The sequence below is a fragment of the Dermacentor silvarum genome, chromosome 1 (assembly GCF_013339745.2).
Source record: "Dermacentor silvarum isolate Dsil-2018 chromosome 1, BIME_Dsil_1.4, whole genome shotgun sequence".
Lineage (NCBI taxonomy): Eukaryota > Metazoa > Arthropoda > Arachnida > Ixodida > Ixodidae > Dermacentor > Dermacentor silvarum.
The window spans coordinates 62,487,159-62,506,415 of record NC_051154.1 but is presented as its reverse complement, the minus strand read 5'-3'; the positions used below and the strand labels follow the sequence as shown (position 1 = coordinate 62,506,415).

General features: G+C 47.8%; 1 protein-coding gene across 1 annotated transcript in view; it reads right to left on the bottom strand.

Moving 5' to 3' along the window:
- LOC119442736 (mRNA (2'-O-methyladenosine-N(6)-)-methyltransferase) overlaps positions 1–19,257 on the bottom strand; it is a 122,878-nt gene that overhangs the window by 90,673 nt on the left and 12,948 nt on the right. The window contains exons 3-5 of the mRNA XM_049662796.1: positions 16,093–16,301; positions 5,983–6,176; positions 5,718–5,823 (exon numbers count right to left, since the gene is read on the bottom strand). Coding sequence (XP_049518753.1) covers positions 5,718–5,823; positions 5,983–6,176; positions 16,093–16,301 — 509 coding nt within the window. The remainder of the gene's footprint in view (positions 1–5,717; positions 5,824–5,982; positions 6,177–16,092; positions 16,302–19,257) is intronic.

The following is a 19,257-nucleotide window of genomic DNA, read 5'->3' as shown; positions in this document are numbered from 1 at the left end:
CCCTCCGCCTTTTTTTTTTTTTTCTCCGGTGCTGTCTCCGGTTTTGAAAACTCATGCACCCGCATTCACTTTCTGCGCCTTGTCTGCTAACATACGGTACCGGCTGCCGTAACCGATACAGTAGAACCCCTCTGTTACGTTCCCGGGTGCTGCCTTTTCCCGGATGTTACGCCATTTTCGGCCGGTCCCAGCACAGCTCCCATAGAATCCAATGTATTGGTAACCCCGCTGTTGCGTTGCAACTGTGGGACCGTTCCCGCATCATACGTTGTGAACTGCCACCCCGCGCCGCCCGAGCGGCCATTTTGACTTTTCATGTCGCTTGGCTTGGTGGCTTGACGATGGCAATGGCTGCCCAAAGTACCGGGGGCGACAACTATGACGTAGTTTCGGTTGCCGCCAGCAAAAGTATGGCCCTTGAGACCCACCCATATGACACGTTGTGGCCCTAAAATTGTTTTTGGCTCATAAATGTTCCAAATAAAGTACAAGGGCGATAACGCCGTCGCCGTGCGCCGTATGTGCGAGTTAAAAGCGTGCGAGGGAAACGACGACCACGTCCAAATCTCGCATGCGCAAGAAAGAACAACAGGGAGGAAGCGCGCCTTCACCGAGGCACTGGCGAGGGAGCAAGGGATAGCGGGCGGCACTGTACTGTACTCTGGCATCAACTGCGTACTGCGTGGCGGCGCACGGGCCCGTATCTTGAAAGTGATCTGCGTTGGGGGCAGAGTCTAGGCAGTGTAGGTCCGTGAGCGGCTCGCAGCTTTGTGCATGCTCTGCGTTCTCGGCACTCAGTTAGCATTGAGCGATAAACAGCATGAAGGTCACTTCGGTCGCTTCTGCAGCGGCACTTCCTCACGCCAGCGTTTGACAGCTCGTGTCCGCCCTGATTGAGTGTGATGTGTTCATATTTGCCTGTGGGCACTGACACCATGCTTGTTAATATAGCTAATACGCGAATCTTTACTAGTTTATACGGATGATAAAACTACTATCCTTACTTTGCATAGCTGTCTACTAATTTGCTATCGCAATCGATGCTTCGGCTTTCGGGCGAAACTACGACTTTTTTTCACACGTAAGAATTAAAATAATATTGTGTGCAGTTCAACACCCACTCCCATTTCTCAATTTTTCCTGTTTGTCAGAGCAGCCTGAGAGCCTGCTCTCAACCAATCAGATAAGTCCTGCTCTCAGCCAATCAGATAAGTCGACCTTGAGTTTTCAACAATATGGTGGATTTCAACAAGTATCCAGAATAGCACCCCTGTAAGTTGCATTTGAAGAAATAAAGTCTCTTACATTGTTGTGTTGTGTGATTGCATTCAAACGTCTGTTGCATTCAAACGTCTGTTAAGTTCGAACGTCCCCCTGCTGCTCCTTGCATTCACTTGATGTCATTGCACAAAAAACAGTGGCTCACCAGCTGCAGAATCCTCTGGAACAGTCACCACTCACATCCATCTTTTTTCCTACAGATTCCAATAAGTTGTACAGTCTATGCTCGTTACAACGGACTCAAATGCAACAGACTTTCGGATATAACGGACCGTATTTCAACCTTAGTTTGCTCTACCTATTTTATTAATGCAATGAAGTTCTCGTTTAATGAACCGCGCTAGAATAGACTATCGGCAACAGCAGACGAAATTAGCAATTTTTTTCAAAATCGGGCGTATAAAGCGTACTTTTGCCGTGTCGACATGGGCTGACAACAGACTTTCGAGGGTCAGCCAACAATCGCAGCCTCAATCTTGCGTGCACGCGAAGCAGGGAGGAAGGCGGAAGCAAGTCTTCTTCACGCAAGGCACGGGGGGAGGGGGTTCTACTTTAGTGGCTGCTGCTTACGGCGCAGCCGCCGTATCTTGAAACCCATCCTATCTTGAAAGGACAAAGTGCACTCAGTGCCTGTAGCTTAGTATAGCGCTGTGCTTTTGACATTCAGTTCGCGTTGAAGTGACGGACAGCACGAAGGTCAATTCGCCCGCTGCTGCTGCCACGCTTCCGCTGTCATCGCACGAGATGTGTTCATGTTTACAAGTGCGCACGTGACACCGTGCTTGTTAATTTAGTAAGTGAATGCTTCGAACTTCATACGGCCGATAAAACTTAACGTTACTTCGTATAGCTGTACACTAATCTGCTATTGCAATCAATGCTTCGCCTTTTGAGCGAAACTAGAACTTTTTTTTTTACTTTGGACATTCGTGACTCACTCTTTCAATAACGTTGTTAGACATTGTGACCAAAGTTTCGGAAGTGAGGCGTTTTGGATATTACGGACTTCGGATAAAACACATTTTTTGTCGGATTATGAGGTCCGTTGTAACGAGAGTACACTGTATCTTATATTTGAAGAAAAATGAACATCCAACAATTTAAAATACTGAAAACTGTAATCTGATAACGAAGACTACTTAATAGTGTTCTGCAAATGCAGTCAACAAGCGATTTTCCGAACATGCCCGGTAATTTGGACGACTTCACGGCACTGCCACAAAGGCCATAGAGTCAGTGTATTAGAATGTCGTAAATTTAGGACGCAACAACCTTCACAGTCCGATTTTCCAGACTTCTTGCCATGACCACAGGTCCAAAACGGCATTAATCGAAGCCATCACTGCCACCACTTGATTATCTCGCTGCCTCGAACCAGCGCTCTCGCACGCAGATCCGCTGGCTGCTGTAGCCACAACAGCGACAACGCTAGGCCTAGCTACTGCAACGTTTGCTACCTAGCTTTTTGCTGTTTGGTGCCGCATTTGTCATTAAAACAATTCGCCGCTGTTAGCAATGGCGCCGACTCTGCCTTTGTAATCTTCGCCAATGGCTTCAACGCTCAGAAAGCATGTCGCGTTGCATAATGCCGGTTTCCAAAAGTCAGCGTCGCCTCAATACAGCCAGCAGTGTTACACGGTAATGCGTACAAGTATTGTGGTGAAGCGTACCATGAGTGGGAAGGGGCAATTGTCACAGGACACAGTATGTATTCCTTAATTATACACGCTTGACCTGTTGTCATCTATCACAGTACAAGCACCAATACGCCTAATAAGTGTACTGGCAGGCCTTCAGAGCTGTTTCGGACGTGCCTGTGGTGATTTGGGCCCTTGGGGGCAGTAAAAGGCTTGCATTCATTTTTTCGGACTGCCCGATTTTTCGGATGTTTTCACAGTCCATAGGGAGTCCGAAAAACTGGACGTTGACTGTATTCGAATTTTCGAATGCAGTCAAATCTCCATATAACGAACCTCGATATAACGAAATTTGCGATGTAATGAAGTATTTTTGTTTCCCCATCTTAGTGCTATTGAATTAACAAAATTCTCGACATAACAAAGTTTTTCACTGCAAGTACAACTTTGTTATATCGAGCTTTGACTGTAGTAGTTTCGAATATTTCGCTATTCGATATTCACTTCGAGAGCAGTTGTAATATTCGTGCTTTTCGAAGTGTTGGCAAACGGTCACGAGTTTGTTTACGTTCTGATAATGAGACCCGCTGGCACCCGCAGATCTGCTGGCACCCATAGCCACCACCGCAGCAACGCTAGGCCTAGCTACTTCGACATTTGCTACCAAGTTTCTTGCTGCTCGGTGCCGTGTTTTTCATTGAAACAGTTTGCAGCTATTGTCGAACTGAAATGGCGCCAGCTCCGCCTTTGTGATCCTCACCAATGGCTTCGAAGTTCGGAAAGCACAGCGTGTTGCGTAATGCCAGTTCCCAAAAGTCAGCTTTGCCTCAATACAGCAGTGTTACACGGTGAAGCATACCAAGAGTGGGCAATTATACACGTGTGCAACTGCCGTCTCTTATCTCAGTATGAGCACCGATACGCCTAATAAATGTACTGGCAGGCCTTTAGAGCTATTTCGGACGTGCCTGTGGCGATTTGAGCCCTTGGACGCAGTAAAAGGCATGCATTCACGTTTTCGGACTGTCCAATTTTTCGGACATTTTCGCGGCTCCTAGGAAGTCCAAAAAATCGGGCGTTGACGGTATGTTAATAGTAGTCATTTCAACTTTGTTTAGAAACCAAGCAACGACCTCCAGATACGCTGGTATACGCCGGCGTCATCTTTGCCAATCTTGGCGCCCTGGTTACCAGCACTCTTTTCTCACCACAGCTACGTCCAGACACTAAGTTAGAAAAACTAGTTTCGGGCCTTTAAAAATTTTTCCATAACCTTCATAATTGAGAAAACTCATAAACACCGCTTGAAACATTTTAACTATAATATTCCGAAAGAAAAGCGTTCTCTCCGCGCGCGCGCGTCGCCGTGCCGGCGCGGCCCGCTCTCTGAAGTTTCGTTCACTGCCGTTATCGGGATGCGAGAGAGAGAGAGAGAGAGATTGTGGTTGTGAAGAGGAAGAGGCGCTATAGGGATGTGAGCGTTGGCCGGCGTGGGCAGTTTCATGTCCCTCGCTTCGCTCGCTATGTGCTTGCGCGCCGCGATATATCACGACTCGCACAGTTCGTACGTAGCGCTATGGTGCACAAATACGACAAAAATAAGTCCTTTTAATTCGAACAAATTTTCGGGCCCCTTCGAGTTCGAATTATCAAGATTCGACTGTATTTTCTGCTAGTGCGTCACGCCCTTGGACAGGAACAACTCCTTTTGCGCACATTGCAGACCCTTGTCCGATTTTTCGTTGTCTTTCGTGCGAAAGAAGCTTCGTAAGGCTTCCAGACCAGCAAGGGCTTCAGCGAAGGTAGCCGGTGGGCGCAAGCCTTCGTTCTCGCCGCCGTCTTCAGGCGCCTCGTCCGCCACCACCTCTGCTACAATCTTGGCGAGTCGTAGCGCTGCGCACGCGCGGCGTTCTCCTGTTTTCGCCACTTAGTAGTTCGCGTTGAAGCGAGGCAGCGCAAAGGTCAATTCGCTCGCCACTGCTGGTGCGCTTCGTCACTTCAGGCAAACGAGCAATGCAGAGAAGTTGCGGGGGGATTGAGCACTGCAGTGAAGCTGCGCGTCCGCTGTCTGCCGCTTAGCGCTTCACAAGCACATGAGAGTGGTCTTTTTGCACACCTGAATGTTAATTTTTCACTGCAGAACGTATCATACGACCGCAGTTTGCCGCAATGCTGAACATTGCTGCCAAATAATCGTATTTTCCGGGAACGTATTAACCAGAACGCATTTCTACATTCCTCTATGGGGTTATGTTTATTTTTCGCGATTGCGAACGTAGGAGCCGGAAAATCGTATTAAGTGGGAACGTATCAGCGAGGTTCTACTGTACTTGAATTAATTGTGGCCTCATTTTCACAAATTTGTCCACTTAATCATTGCACCTATCCAATAATTATCTTGCATGCCACTTTGCGGCCAAGATTTTTGAACGGCGACTCGATATTCGATTAGAAAATATTCAGCCAAAATCATTATTCACTTCGGACTCAAAATCCACTGTTTGCAGAATCCTACTACTGAATTCATATCTGAAATTTCTACTATTCCCAAATCCCTAGTTAATAGTGTTCCTAGTAATAAAGGACATTTCCCTGAGCTGAGGAACCCACAATTACAGTTTAATCAAATAAAACAACTTTTTTCCATGCACGCCACACATCGGCACGTTCCAGAAATATATTTGCACGGCTCTTCAAACCCTCTTTTTTCTAAAAAGCATGCAAAATTTATGGCTGGTTCTCAAGACAGACATGCAGCACACATTCAACTTGCAGGAAATGATTCATGGCATTTTGTACCTTGTCAATATATGATGTTTCAAACAGCACTTCTTCGGAAGCTGTATTCTGTGCACCATTTTGATCACACAGGGAAACGATGTCAGACAAGATGTCCTTGATGGTTCTTAAGTATATTACAGGCAGAGCGTTAGCTGCACCACTTACACCTTTGTTATTAGAGAAAACTAGGCACACCTCTACCGGGCGCTGCTATGACTTCAAAGGTACAGAATGGGTGTATGTACATTGTTGAGAACAACTGCCTCAAACAGCTAAGCATTACCTAAGCACAAATTTCTTGGCTGCTGCTGGATTAGCATCATCAGATGCTCGTCTTTTGTCAGCTCGAGGCAAAAGCACTGGGCTGGAAGTTGGTGGTGGAGATGGGAGAAGAAGGTGCGACGGTCCAGGTGGTGTTCCTGGGTCCACAGGGGTTGGAGGTCCCTGGATTCCCAGTGGGTCAGTAAGGGGGTCATACTGTAACCAGTTTAAACAAAAGAAGCCATATGTTACTTATTGACATATAGTGGGAAGTTGCATGGACAAGGCACTTTCTGCACGAAAAAAAATCAATGCCGAGTCTAACAAGTTAAATGGCACCTTACTTATGTTAGATGAAACATTCTGCAACAGACCATGTTTGAGAGTAAGTGTTTAAATGTTAGTGTATATGGTGACAAATAAAGTGGAATCTCATTGATACGATCTTCACGGGAAGTGTATATGGTGACAAATAAAGTGGAATCTCATTGATACGATCTTCACGGGAACTAGAAAATAAAACGTATAATTGTATATAAGAAAAAATTTAATATGCCAAAAAATGTATTATGCAGAATCGTATCGAGATTCCACTGCATATGCCAGCTTAGGTACGTTTCACAGAGGATTTTGTACTTATGGAAGGCAATACAAAAGTTCCTAGAAATATGATGCCCTGCCTCAATGAATAGTGGCACGCTGCTCCAGCTGCCTAAGTTTCGGTTGGCAAGGCTAACTGCATTCATTCACATCCTCCGCTTTTGTTTTGGTATTGTGATGCTGTTTTGCATTAGTCTTGGTGAGTGACTTAAAAGAACAAGAATGCATAACAAGCTTTGTTTCCAACTGGGAAATATGGAGCCAAGACACACCATACATTAAAACAAGCATTTGGAGATGAAGCTATGGGTCACAGCCAAGCTTACAAGTGGTTCAATTAATTCATGTCTGGCAGATCACCCACGGCAGATAAATACTTTGAGCCCACTTCAAATGGGATAACCAACACAAACGTGACAATAGTTTGTGTAAAGATTAATAAAGATTACCACTAACCATCTGCAAGTTTTCTGAAGCCCCTGATTTATCATACAAGGCCTGCCTCCAAACTTTGACACGAGCTGGAAATGTGCTGCATCACAATGAATCAAAACTTGGGCCCCATCTCCTCATGACGGAACATACGCACATGTGTACAGATGGAATGAACAAAAACAAAGTATAGTGCATGCACACACACAAACAAGAAAAGGGACATGCACGCAACGCGCCATGGCAAAAAAAAAGCAACATCAACACACATATAACAATGAAAGAACTTGATGTGAATGACTGATGTTATTCTCCCCAACCAAAACTTTCAGACAAGCTCTTCACTGATAAATTAGAGATCAAGTTAGCAGTGGAGCAGCATCCCCCTCCATTAAGATAAGAGACATGTTTCCAAGAACTTTGGATAAACCCTTGTACGTACACTGACTGCTGGGAAGGGCAAGAGAGAGGTTCTAATGCACTCAAAAACATTTTTTATTTCTATGAGCACTAGTCGCTTTCTTTATAGTATATATATACAGTAAAACCTCGGTGATACGAACCCGGCTGATACGAATTTCGGTGTGATACGAATTCGTAACACTCCCCGGCCGAAATACATTGCTCACAATACGAAAAAAATCGGCGGTTCCGAACGTGTTGCCGCGCCGCTGCGGATCGTACGAACGCGTGAGCAACAGCGGCAGCGGCCGAGCCAGCGGGCGACCGGCACAGACAAGCCGGCACAGCGGGATCTGGGCGGGATCCGTAGTCGCCACGCAACCGACAGGACCACATCACAGTCTAGCCTATGCTTAGCGAGAAAGTAGACGAGGACCGCTGCTGCAACGACGACCGAGGCGCAGCCCCGTCGGTCAAAACGCTCCCTGCACTCGTCGTGCTCAGGCGTTCAGTGGCGTGCGAAAAAATTCCCAAGATCACGTGCGCGCACTCATACGCCTTTCGGAAGGCGATCGTTGACGATTTGGGCAAGAAGAAAACGTCCCGTTGATACGTTTTTCAAGCGACCGCGAAAGAAAAAAGAAAAAAAAAAAGCCGCAGTTTCAGCCCGAAAGGTGAAGCAACGGAAGCGCACCATCAGCAGCGAGCTAATTGACCTTTGCACAGTCTCTCGCTTCGACGCGAACTAAACGTCGAAGGCACAGTGCATACGAAGCTACTGGCACTAGGCGCACTTTGTCAACATCGCAGATCGTTTTGACGATAAGGTCCGTGTGGGCGCGTACTTTGCGCACGTCGCAGATCGCTTTCAGGGATACGGCACCCGCGCAGGTGCGCCGTATCTGCAACGTGCCGGTCGCTTGTTGCAACGCATTGGTCGCTTGTTGCAATGTACAAGCTGGCTGCACCGCTAAATTTACGTGACCGCCACATTCAAACGCAACGTAACATGCAGGAACATTATAGATTGGCGAAGTATCACGGGGATCGCCCGGTAATTCGAACGCGAAAGCATTTGCGATGGTTAATGCAAACATACCGCACACCGACAATGCTCTCAGCAGCACGCCAAATCACGTGGCGGCGCCTCCGACCGGCAAAAGCTAAAGTCCCTTGATGTAGGAAAGTACCGCCACTCTTTGTACTCTGCAGCTGGCGCGCGACCTCCTCGCCTCCCCCTCGCCCCTCGCGAGTCCCCTCTGCAGCAGACGGTCTTGCGCCCATTTTCCTGCACGATGATTGGTCTCCCTGCCGTTGCCCTTGGAAACGAGCGGAGCTTGCGTTTTGCTTGTGTTTTGCTTTTTCGTTCGCGCCATTTTGCGCCTCAGCTCGGCTGGCTCGGCGTATAGAGAATGTCGCACGCTAACATTGCACGCTGTTTCGTGCACTGTCTGCTGGCGCTATGCCGTGCTGCTGCGCATATAACTGCAGCAAGAAGCGTGATGATGGCTATGCAGTTTTTACGATACCGCAAGGAAAGCGTGATGGCTTTTGCAAGAAGCAGTGGCTGCACAACATTGGCCGGAAGAACTTTGTTCCGACAAGGAACAGTGTTGTTTGCGAGGTAAGGCGCCTTTCTTATTGCTTGTATCAAAGGATCCCCTAATGATGCATTTTTCCAATTCTTCGGACCTGCTCATTAGCGTTTTTGCTGCGGCAATTTGTACGTTGCGCAAAAATGGGGTTCTCCTCAGAATGCTGAATATTCTGCTGGGACTCCATCACCTCGCACGTCGTCAACTCTTATTCAATCGGAAATGCAGCACTATAGATTTTGCTTTCAATTGAACAAATATACTTGAAGATGCAGCCTCTCAATAGCACTTTTTGTGATTGTTAGGATCCGTTGCCTGTTTTACTGAAAATCGAAATAGCAGCTTGTAGAGGAGCTATTTACAGCTTACTTCGATGTGTGTTTCAGTCACTTAAATAGAATGAATGCAGGGCCCAAAAAATAGTGGCAAGTATACCCGTGGTATTGCAGGTGATGAGCGCCAGCTAGTCCACATTTTAAGGCGAGACCCTTAGTTAGATATGTTTCAAGGTGAGCATTTGACGTACAGAAAGTAAGGTGGCCTAATGAAGGCCAGAAGTGAGTCAAATCATGTCCAGCCGTGTATAATAAGTTATTAATGATTAGTAAAGTAAATTCATGACTGATTAACGATTGTATTAAGGTGTTTAAAGTTGATTAAGGTGGATTAAGGTTAAATAAGGAGGGCTAGGGTTGATTAAGGAGGATTAGGCTGGATTAGGATGGTTTAGGGTGGATCAAGATATAATAAAGAGGATTAGGGTGGATTAACGTCGATTAACGTGCATGAAGGAAGATAAAGATGGATTAAGGTCGATTAAAGTATATTAAGGAGGATTAGGGTGGATTAAGGTTGAATAAGGTGGATTAAGGATGATTAGGGTGCATCGAGATGGATTAAGGTCTATCAAGGTGTATTAACGAGGGTTAGAGTGGGTTAAGGTCGAATAAAGTGCGTGAAGGTGGATTGAGGTGAATTACAGTAGATTTTACAAGACTCGCATTCGAGTCTCTTAGGCGATAGCTAAGGACACCTGGTGATTTTTTTAAGTTCTTGAATTTGCTTTGAACTGGGCTGCCATGCATGCGTGAGTGGGTGATGATTATTATTTGGTTGTCTCACGGATACAGGCAATGTGCAGGAGGTGTTCACATGATCGCGCACCCTTGCCGTTGATATCGACTTCTAGGCGGAGGCCGGGAATTTTGCTTTCATAACGAATGCGTTAAATCACCTTTCTTCGGTTTTGTTCTGTGGGTACACCTTTTCCATCCATGTAACTCGAGCCGATGTCATTGTATCAATGCGCTTTGATTACGAAGTTGAGCAATAAACAATTATTATGGTTATGATGTAGCAATGCAGGGAATATTATGTAGGCAATAATGGTTATCACTGCAGTGTATTAGGCACTTGTACTTGTATAAAGGACATTTTATTCATCCTGCCCGAGTGATTAACTCTTCGATAAATGTTCTAGCTACATTTCACTGAAGACCAATTTGAGCCGCGCATACTACCAAGAACTTGGAAAAAAAAAGCTGAAGCAGTTCCAGCAATTTTTTCCCACCGACCTGTCGTGAAGCACAGAAAGCCCCCTCGACAGCGGCATGAACCTCGAACTGACGGTAGTAAGTGATTGCTGCTGCTTGCTCCTTGTCCCACCTCTAATAATTCCAGCAATATTGATCTCAGTCGCTTGACGACGCAGCCAACAACACTATGATCCTTTATGCATAGCCTGTCGCCACCGCATGCTTGCCCGCAATCTACAATGCGTCGGCAATAGGGCCCCCCGCTAATCAAAATCACAATTTTAACTATCCTACTACATAATTTAACGGTATGTCGGTGTGAACTATCAAAATACCTTATTCAGAGGCGTTTCTATTGCCTAAAAATATAGAATGCCTTCTCCCATAGGTACACCGAGTATTTTTTAAGCTTCATTGACACCGACGCCTAAAGTATAATCTGTAAATACTTTTCCTCAGCTTATGTTATTGTGGGCGACGAGTGGTTGCCGGCACCGCTTCATCGCACTGAAATTGCGCAACCGTCCTATTCAATGCAGAAACCACAGCGCAAAAGCTACTTTGACATTGAGACAAACACATGGACGGACGAGGCTCTCGCCAGTAATTCATTATAAGGCACACTGAATATAATACCTGTGGTGCACATGCGCGCACATACAAGAAGAAACTGCCAAACATAGAGCGATCGGCCACCAACAATACTAGATCAGATGCAAAAAGTAAAGCAGCGTATCATGTGGCAGAAAAAAATAACTGGAGTATAGAACTTGCCTAAAAGCTCCTTTTACATCAGTGCGTGTCATTCATACGGCTTTAAGATGAAACCAACTAGAGATGGGCAAAACGGCTCACTTCAGTGAGCGGCTCGTAACGGCTCAGCTCACTGAAATGAACTGGTTCATTTGAACGGCTCACCGGTTCACTTAAACGTGTAAGCTGTGTTATGCATATTATATAGTTAGGTGGCTTTGAAAAAAAAAAAACGATATATGCATAATTTATTAACCGTGTTATTGGTATTTTTAGCTTGTTTAGAGAATATTTTTACATATATTAAAAGCATGAATTTTTTTTTGTAATGAAGCTTTCTTTTCTGATATTGGGGACAAAATGCGTACGATACTGTGACAGGCAGAATGCGATGTACATTTTCAGAAAAAAAATATGTACCTTCATCGTCATTACAGAAGCTTGTCCGTTTTAGAGGGTACTTTAAAATCAACTTTTGTGAAACTAAGAACACAAAATGATTGTACATTATGTTTCAACTTTATTCATTTATTCACATACGTACATTCACTATAATATGAGTAAGCTGTAACGCCATGCAAAATTAATGTAGAAATCATTTCTTGAAGTACAATACAAAAAGCATACGAAAGATCCACAAAACTGCCGCACGTACATTTCATTTTTTTTTTTCTCTCTTGAGTGCACGCGCGATACTGGCGATCATGCCATCATACACCAGGACAAAAAGAAAAATGAGAAATGAAGTCCTATTACAACACAACAGATCATTGGCCTCGTTTTATTGACGTGCTAATGATACACGCTCAGAAAATGCACTGAAGTGGATGTCATGGGCGACATTTTCATGACTACACTAATTAGCACAAATAAAGACCAGGACGTAAACTGTACGTTCACCTCTTGTCGTTAAAGGGCCCCTAAACCACCCAGAGGTCGCAATTTAGTTCTGGTGTTGCAGTTGTGCACGAGTGTACAACGAACACGTAGCCACGGGAATTTTTCGAAATGGTGCCGTAATAGCGGAGTTACACGCGTTTGATGACCGAAAAACAGCCCTCGCTCGTTTCGCTCTTCGCTTCTCTCATCATCGGCTGGTCTCCCCTCCTCGCCGAGTGCTTCTCGAAAGGTCACGTGACACACGTCATCGCCAACGCGCTTCTCAAAACACTGCATACTTCCGGTCACGTCCACGCTAGCGACACATATATACCGACGGGGAGCCGTCCGCCAGTGTCGTAGAACGTCTGCCGCGCGAGAGGTGTCCAAAGTAGACGGCAGTTCGGGCGGCGCCTCACCCGCTGCACCATCAATGGCCCAATCGACGACCGCGAACCTGCGCGCCTCCGCCACCGGCAACGAAAACATCAGCTGCAGCCGGGAGACGACGGGCTCGGCTGTGCTCGCATCGCAGCCGACGGCGCCGCTAATATCAGCGTATTTTTCTTCTTTGTGTACAAGTATTGCGAAGAGCGATAACAACAATAAGAAAATATTGCGGCTTGTGAGCGTCGGTATTTCATTTCAAAGCGCAGTCCGTTTTAGCTTTGAGGGGAACCAGAAAAGGCCTAGCGACGATATCGGCGCAGTCGAGCGATCAGCGGCGGCGAATCTGCCGCACAAATGAGTCCCGGTCTCATCCTCTCTACGTACCGCAAGGAAATCTCGCCGTTTGCGAGCAAGAACCGCTGTCGAATGGCGGCCCGCGAATGGCAAACGGCGTGCGATGAGTTACCGTGCCGGTAACGTGGACTCGGCGCTTCTCGGCTACCCGCTGTTGCTGTGGTGCCGGCCCGTGTTATGCGAAGCGTACCGCTATAGACCCTGTGTTGCGCGCACGTCTGGAAAGGCCAACACTGTCGCACTCTGTTCGCGCAGCTAATCAGACCGCTAAGCACAACTGTGTTGGAACGCGAGCGATTTGGCACTTGCGTTGCGGGCAGTTGCGTTGCGTTGCGGGCGCACAAACGAGCAACACGACGAGGAAGAGCAGAAAGCGCGCGTACCTGCTAGCAGACTAACCGGAAGTCGTAGGTTCTTGTTCAATCAACGGACATCGTTTCCGCAGTTGACATCACCCGATTCCCCCTGCTGACATCGTGACGACCGCTGGGGATACCGGAAAGGCGACGTGAGAAGAACGGCATTGTTTTTTTTTTTTTTTTTTTCGCTGCAGAGTTTGTTATAGTTGATCGTGACAGCATTCTGAACTCGATGAGCGTTTACTTGAAATGTTCAAAAAGTATCTGAGATGGTTTAGGGGCCCTTTAAAGACACGGAAGACCATCTTCCAAGTGTTATTGGACCAGCGCACGATGTGCGATCGGTGAGAGTCGTGCGACATCGTTCGAACAGCAGCAGGCAACGAACGGTACCATCCTTTGCCAATAAGACTTCTCCCTTCGGTGGCATCGGTTGCCACCACCACAAGACGCACAAAAAACCAAGGGAACTGCTGCGCACACCACACACTGCGAGCGAGTACCAGTAGCGCGAGTCGGCCCACACCGGCCACCATTCGTCGGTCAGAAATCGAAAAACATCGAAACCCAGCAGAAGACCCAGCTCTGACGGAACGGTTCGGCACGGCTCATTCAAGGAGAGAGAACCGGCTTCCTCACTCCGAAAGAACCGCCGCTCACGTACTGAACCACGGCTCCCTCGGTCTTCAAAAAGCGGCCCGCTCCTGAGCGCTCAGGAGCGAGCCGGATCTTTTGAAGAGCGAGGGAGCCGTGGCGAAAAGAGCGGCTGGCTCCTGAGGGCTCAGGAGCAAGCGGGATCTTTTGAGCCGCTCTTTTATAGAGCGAGGAAGCGGTGGTTCAGTGAGTGAGCGGCGCTTCTTTCGTTCTTCAGCCGAAGGCGAGGGGGTGAAGGCGACTCTTGCGAGGAAGGGCGGGAGGGCAGTTGCATTCTCGTACCGCTAATAGATGGCGCGGAAGTCGTACCCAGCAGAAGACCCGGCTCTGACGGAACGCATCGGCACGGCTCTCTGAACGCGAGAGAACCAGCTCCCTTTCTCCAAAAGAACCGCCGCTCATTTATACTGATCGACCGCTCACTCGCTCTTTAAAAAGAGCCGCTCACAAGATCCGGCTCGCTTCTGAGCGACCCATCTATAAAACCAATCTCCTCATAAACGTTACCTTCAGCATTCTCCCATGCTGTTATCACCATTTTTCAAAATATTCTACGCCACTGGGGCGCACAACTGGCACAAAATAACGCGCATCCATCGAATTCTGCGGCCCGTCCCCGGGAGCCCAGGGCGCAGCCGGCGGGCGAGGAGAATTGAGGAGGAAAGCGCGCGCGCGGAGGAGTGTCGCTACTTTCAAGATCAAGGGGCTTTAGCAAAAGCTTAGGCGAGGCCCCTCAACGCCGCGCGGAGAAAGAAAAAAAAAAAAAAAAACGCGGCGTCACGGCAAGGTCACCGTTTCTACGTGGCGCCTGAACACGCGTGTACGTGCCGACGTCTCAGCCAACGCTGCGGCTGCAGCGCAGAGGGAAGCAACGGCGGAGGCCCAGTCCGGCCAACGCTCGCTTCCACGGCAGAAAACGAAACTTCACGGAGCGGGCTAAGTTCGCGCCGGGCCGGCGGGAGCGGCGGGCGCGCACGGAGACAGTCGAAGGTAAGGGGGCTACGAGGGTGTTGAGAGAGGGGGCGAGGGGAGCCACCGAAGCGACAGTTGCCCAGGCCAAATCCGCTTCACTGCCGCCCAATTCCCTCACCTGCGACGGTGCCCGCGCGCGGCCATCGCCGTGACGCCTCTTCCTCTTCACAACCACAATGTCTCTGTCTCGCCGTGCCTGCGCCGCCCGCTCCCTGAAGTTTCGTTTTCTGCCGTTATCGCGAAGCGAGCGTTGGCCGACCCGGGCAGTTTCGTGGAGGCCTCGCTCGATATGTGCTTGCGCGCCGCGATATTTCACGAATCGCACCGTTCGTACGTCGTGCTATGGTGCACGAATATTTCAAAAATAAGTCCTTTAAATTCGAACAAATTTTTGGGCCCCTTCGAGTTCGAATTATCGAGATTCGACTATACATGGAAGTCAATAGGATTTAGGTCGGGACCGCGAAAACGCGACCTAGCAGCCGGGAAAACGCAGCAGCGAGGAAGGTATCAATGGGGTTCCACTATTAGAAATCTTTTCTGGTAAAAATAAATTCATTTTTCTTGATATTGTGTATGTTTTGATGATACGAATTTCGGTTGATACGAATATTTCACGCGACCCTGCGAGATTTGTATCACTGAGATTTTACTCTGTGTGTGTGTGTGTATGACAAATCACATGAATTGAATCAATCAGTGGCAGTCAGAAATAAGCTGTTGGCCATGGTTACAGAACAAATGACATGTTTTATGCATTCGGATAGCAGAATGCAAGCTAATTTGTGGCTCTACAGGTTGAATGTCACCGGAGGAAATTACTGCCACAATGTAGGGCATTTTATGACCGCTCATTATAAGATCAATAGATGTGACAGTCTGTTATGACACTAAGTGGGTCTTATTGTCAATCTTACATTGCCCCCCCCCCCTTTTCAGATAACACTTATTCTCAACTAATAGTAGCAATGGTCATCACTCAATGAGGTTGACATGCCAAATGCACATAGTAAAGCTTGCCAGCTGCACATGAAATCGAGGGAACGACGCAGATGTCTACATCTTGTAACAGACACTCAGCGCAAGCATCCACTGTGTTGACATGGAAAACTGAATTAACAATTTGCAAGGTTACCTTTCAGAATGGTATGGTGCTCAACAGTCAGCAGTGTCAAGTTTTTGATGATTAGCGAAGCTCAACATTCACCTGTGCTGATGTGCTGAGCCGTGGCATTTCCCACAGAGACTCATTTGTGAGCTTGTTGAAGAAGTAAGGCCGGCCTTCACGCTTACTCCAGAAGCGCCGCCATCCCACCTGCAGCAACTCGGCCGGCAAGTCATGCACAGGATCTGGACCAACAGTCTGTGGTGGTGACAGGAATGGCGTCGTCTGCCCTACTGGGACATTTTCCACACCTGAATCCACGGTGTCACATTAGTAAAGTTACACTTTTCCACTACCGTGAATTAAATGGATCCCGATACTCGGAATCTACTAGCCATTGCGACTACGCAATATGCTCAGGTGACATTCAAAACATTTTTTTATTCAGTCTTAACACCACTTCAAAAGCAAGGCTATGTGCCCAGACATTGTAAGCATGAACTTGTGTACGTAAACCGAAATTTCAATAGGCGAACCTCAATATAACAAAGTAAATATAAAATCTGGTTGGTCATGCTTCATTTCAAAGGAGTATACTCCTGTCCCGGTATAACGAAATCGAAAATGCAGGATCCAACACTGTATCAGTTACAACAAAGCAAATTTTTGTTTGCATGTGCCTCAAAAAATATATCCTGGTAGCAAAAATGATGTCAAATAAAGGCAGCTTCCAATTTTTGGGATGCCCAATTTTTGGGGGCTTGCATGATTCCTGCATCACCGCCACCTACTGCAAGCACAAATGCATACAGACAAATAAAATTTCAGACACCGAGCGGTGTTTTGGGCATGAACTGCACATGTAATGCCGCAAACATGGTAGTCAAGTTACCGCCATGTCGACTTGCACGAAACTGCAACATTGATTGCTGACAAAGTGGCGCAGGTTATGCCTGTTGGCCTAAGCCATGAGACCGCTGGAGCACCTGGTGACAAGTCCATCGCTGGAAGCTCGCTACCAATATGATTGCACTCAGAGTTTGCCTGCCATCAAGCATAGGATCAGATGCATGGGCTAGCCTGACGACAGCAGTTGCCGAGTACGGATTCACGTGCGGTTCCCTCCATGTACAAAAAGTCTATTGGCAGGGTGAACATCTTATTGTTAGTTATAGCAATTATATGGACACTCTAGGCGAATTTCCGCCGCCGTCGTCGGCATCGCCTTGATGTGCCATATAAAGCCCAAATGCGATAACATCACGGCCGCGCCCCGAGAAGTATGGCGACTCAATCTCGCGCGTGCAAGGGGGAAAGCAAGCCGTCTTTGATCGTGCGCAAGGCAGCAGGGTTGGGAGGGAGAAGGGTTATACTGCGTTGAGGGGGGAGCACGAAGGACAATTTGTTCGCTGCTGCCGCGGCTCTTCTTCACGCCAGCATTTCGACAGCGAGTGTCCGTGATCATCGAGTGAGATGTGTTCATGTTTGCCTGTGCACGCGTGACACCATGGTTTAGTTGGTAAGCGAATGCTTACAAGTTTATACGGCCGATAATACTACTATCCTTACTTCGTATAGCTTTCTAATACATAATTACTTGTTTAGCGCAAAAACGGACACGTGAAAGACGACAGGACAAGGCGCTAAGGCGTCTTTCACGTGTCCGTTGTTTTTGCGCTAAACAAGTAATTATGGATTCGCACCAACTAGCCCGCCAACGCATTGTGCTGAGCTTTCTAATAATTTGCTATCACAATCGATGTTTTGCATTTCGGTGCTAGGACATTATTTATGTTCGCGCTCGTAGAGCTTATCGGCGATCAAGCGTGAAATCAGACGCACGGGCTAGCCTGACGGCCGCAGTAGCTGAGTAAGGTTCTAAGTGCGGTCCCCTCCGAGTCCGAAAAGTCTTTCGGCGGCGTGTGCGCTTTTACGTTCACACACGTAGACCTTATCGTCAATCGAGCGTGAAATCAGATGCACAAGCTGGACTGACGGCTGTAGTAACGGGGCACAGAACTACCCTACGGGGCCGCCTAAGTTCCGTCCAAACGGGATCGTATCATCTGTAATGACGAAGCATCAATTCTTTTACCATCAGTGAATGGCCCGTGTCATTGGGGCGCATGTAAGATCAGGCTTGCTGCTTAGCAAGGCAGTGTTTGGCACTCTGCCAGTGCTACGGTCGTCGGCGACGGGATGAGTACATGCCACATGGGCATGCTCTACGTATGGGCCCCGGCCAGCCATGAACAAGAACTTCAGTGTAACATGCAAATGATTATTTTAAAATAAAACAAAATTGCAGTAACATGTTTATATGCATTGGTCTGCAGCCGCTGTGGGGAGCACGCGCGCCCGTCTTCTCCCGCATACACGAGAGAGAGGCACTTTGCCCTCTCCCGGTTCTCGCTAGCCTCTTGCGACAAGCGTACTCGCGCGGGAAGAGGGAAGGTATCCGACGGGCGAGGAGAATCTCCTTGCAAAAAGGTATAAAAGAGCGCGACCGAGACACCCCCGGGGCTTTCTGACCTCACTACACGTGACCTGCCCCTACGTATATACCCGCTGCAACCCATGACTTTCGCTTGCGTGACTTCCACACGCAACGAGGCAAGCCTATTTATTCCTTATTACAGAGTGCACTTCCCTCTTCAAGTGTGTCTTATTGCTCAAAGCAATAAATGTTGTTGAATTGTCTCGTTCGTTGCCTTATTCGCCCGAACCCTACGTAGCTGCGATTGCACGCGCTACGGGTGGGAAGTACGTCGGAACGACTGTGTGTGGCTAGATCCGGAGCTTGGCTTCAACCTTAGCCTCACACAGAACGGACCCCCCACACCGCTAAAGCAGCATCTATCTAAGCCCCCCCCCCCCCCCCCGCGATTTGTGCCAGGTGGCTTCGCTCCCCTTGGCAGTACCCTCAGTGTCAGGCCATGGTGGTGAAGCATAGACAATGAACAACTACTGCTGAAGTGAACGGGGGAAATATAACAATTGTAAGGAGGTTTAATTATAAAAACGATAACTGCTTGAAGGCACAGTATGGTGTTAGCTAGCAACACAGGCTCTCGCACAACATCACGGCACGAGTCTTCTTTCTCAAAGCACCACGGACAACATAGCTAGGGTCACGGCTGCATCATTACACTGGCCTTGGGGGTGAGAGCCATCCTGGCAACTCAGGGAGCAGGCAAGATGAGGGGGTCATAGTCTGACTTCAGGCAGCTAACACGCATTGTCTCACGCCCACGACGACGTAGGTCT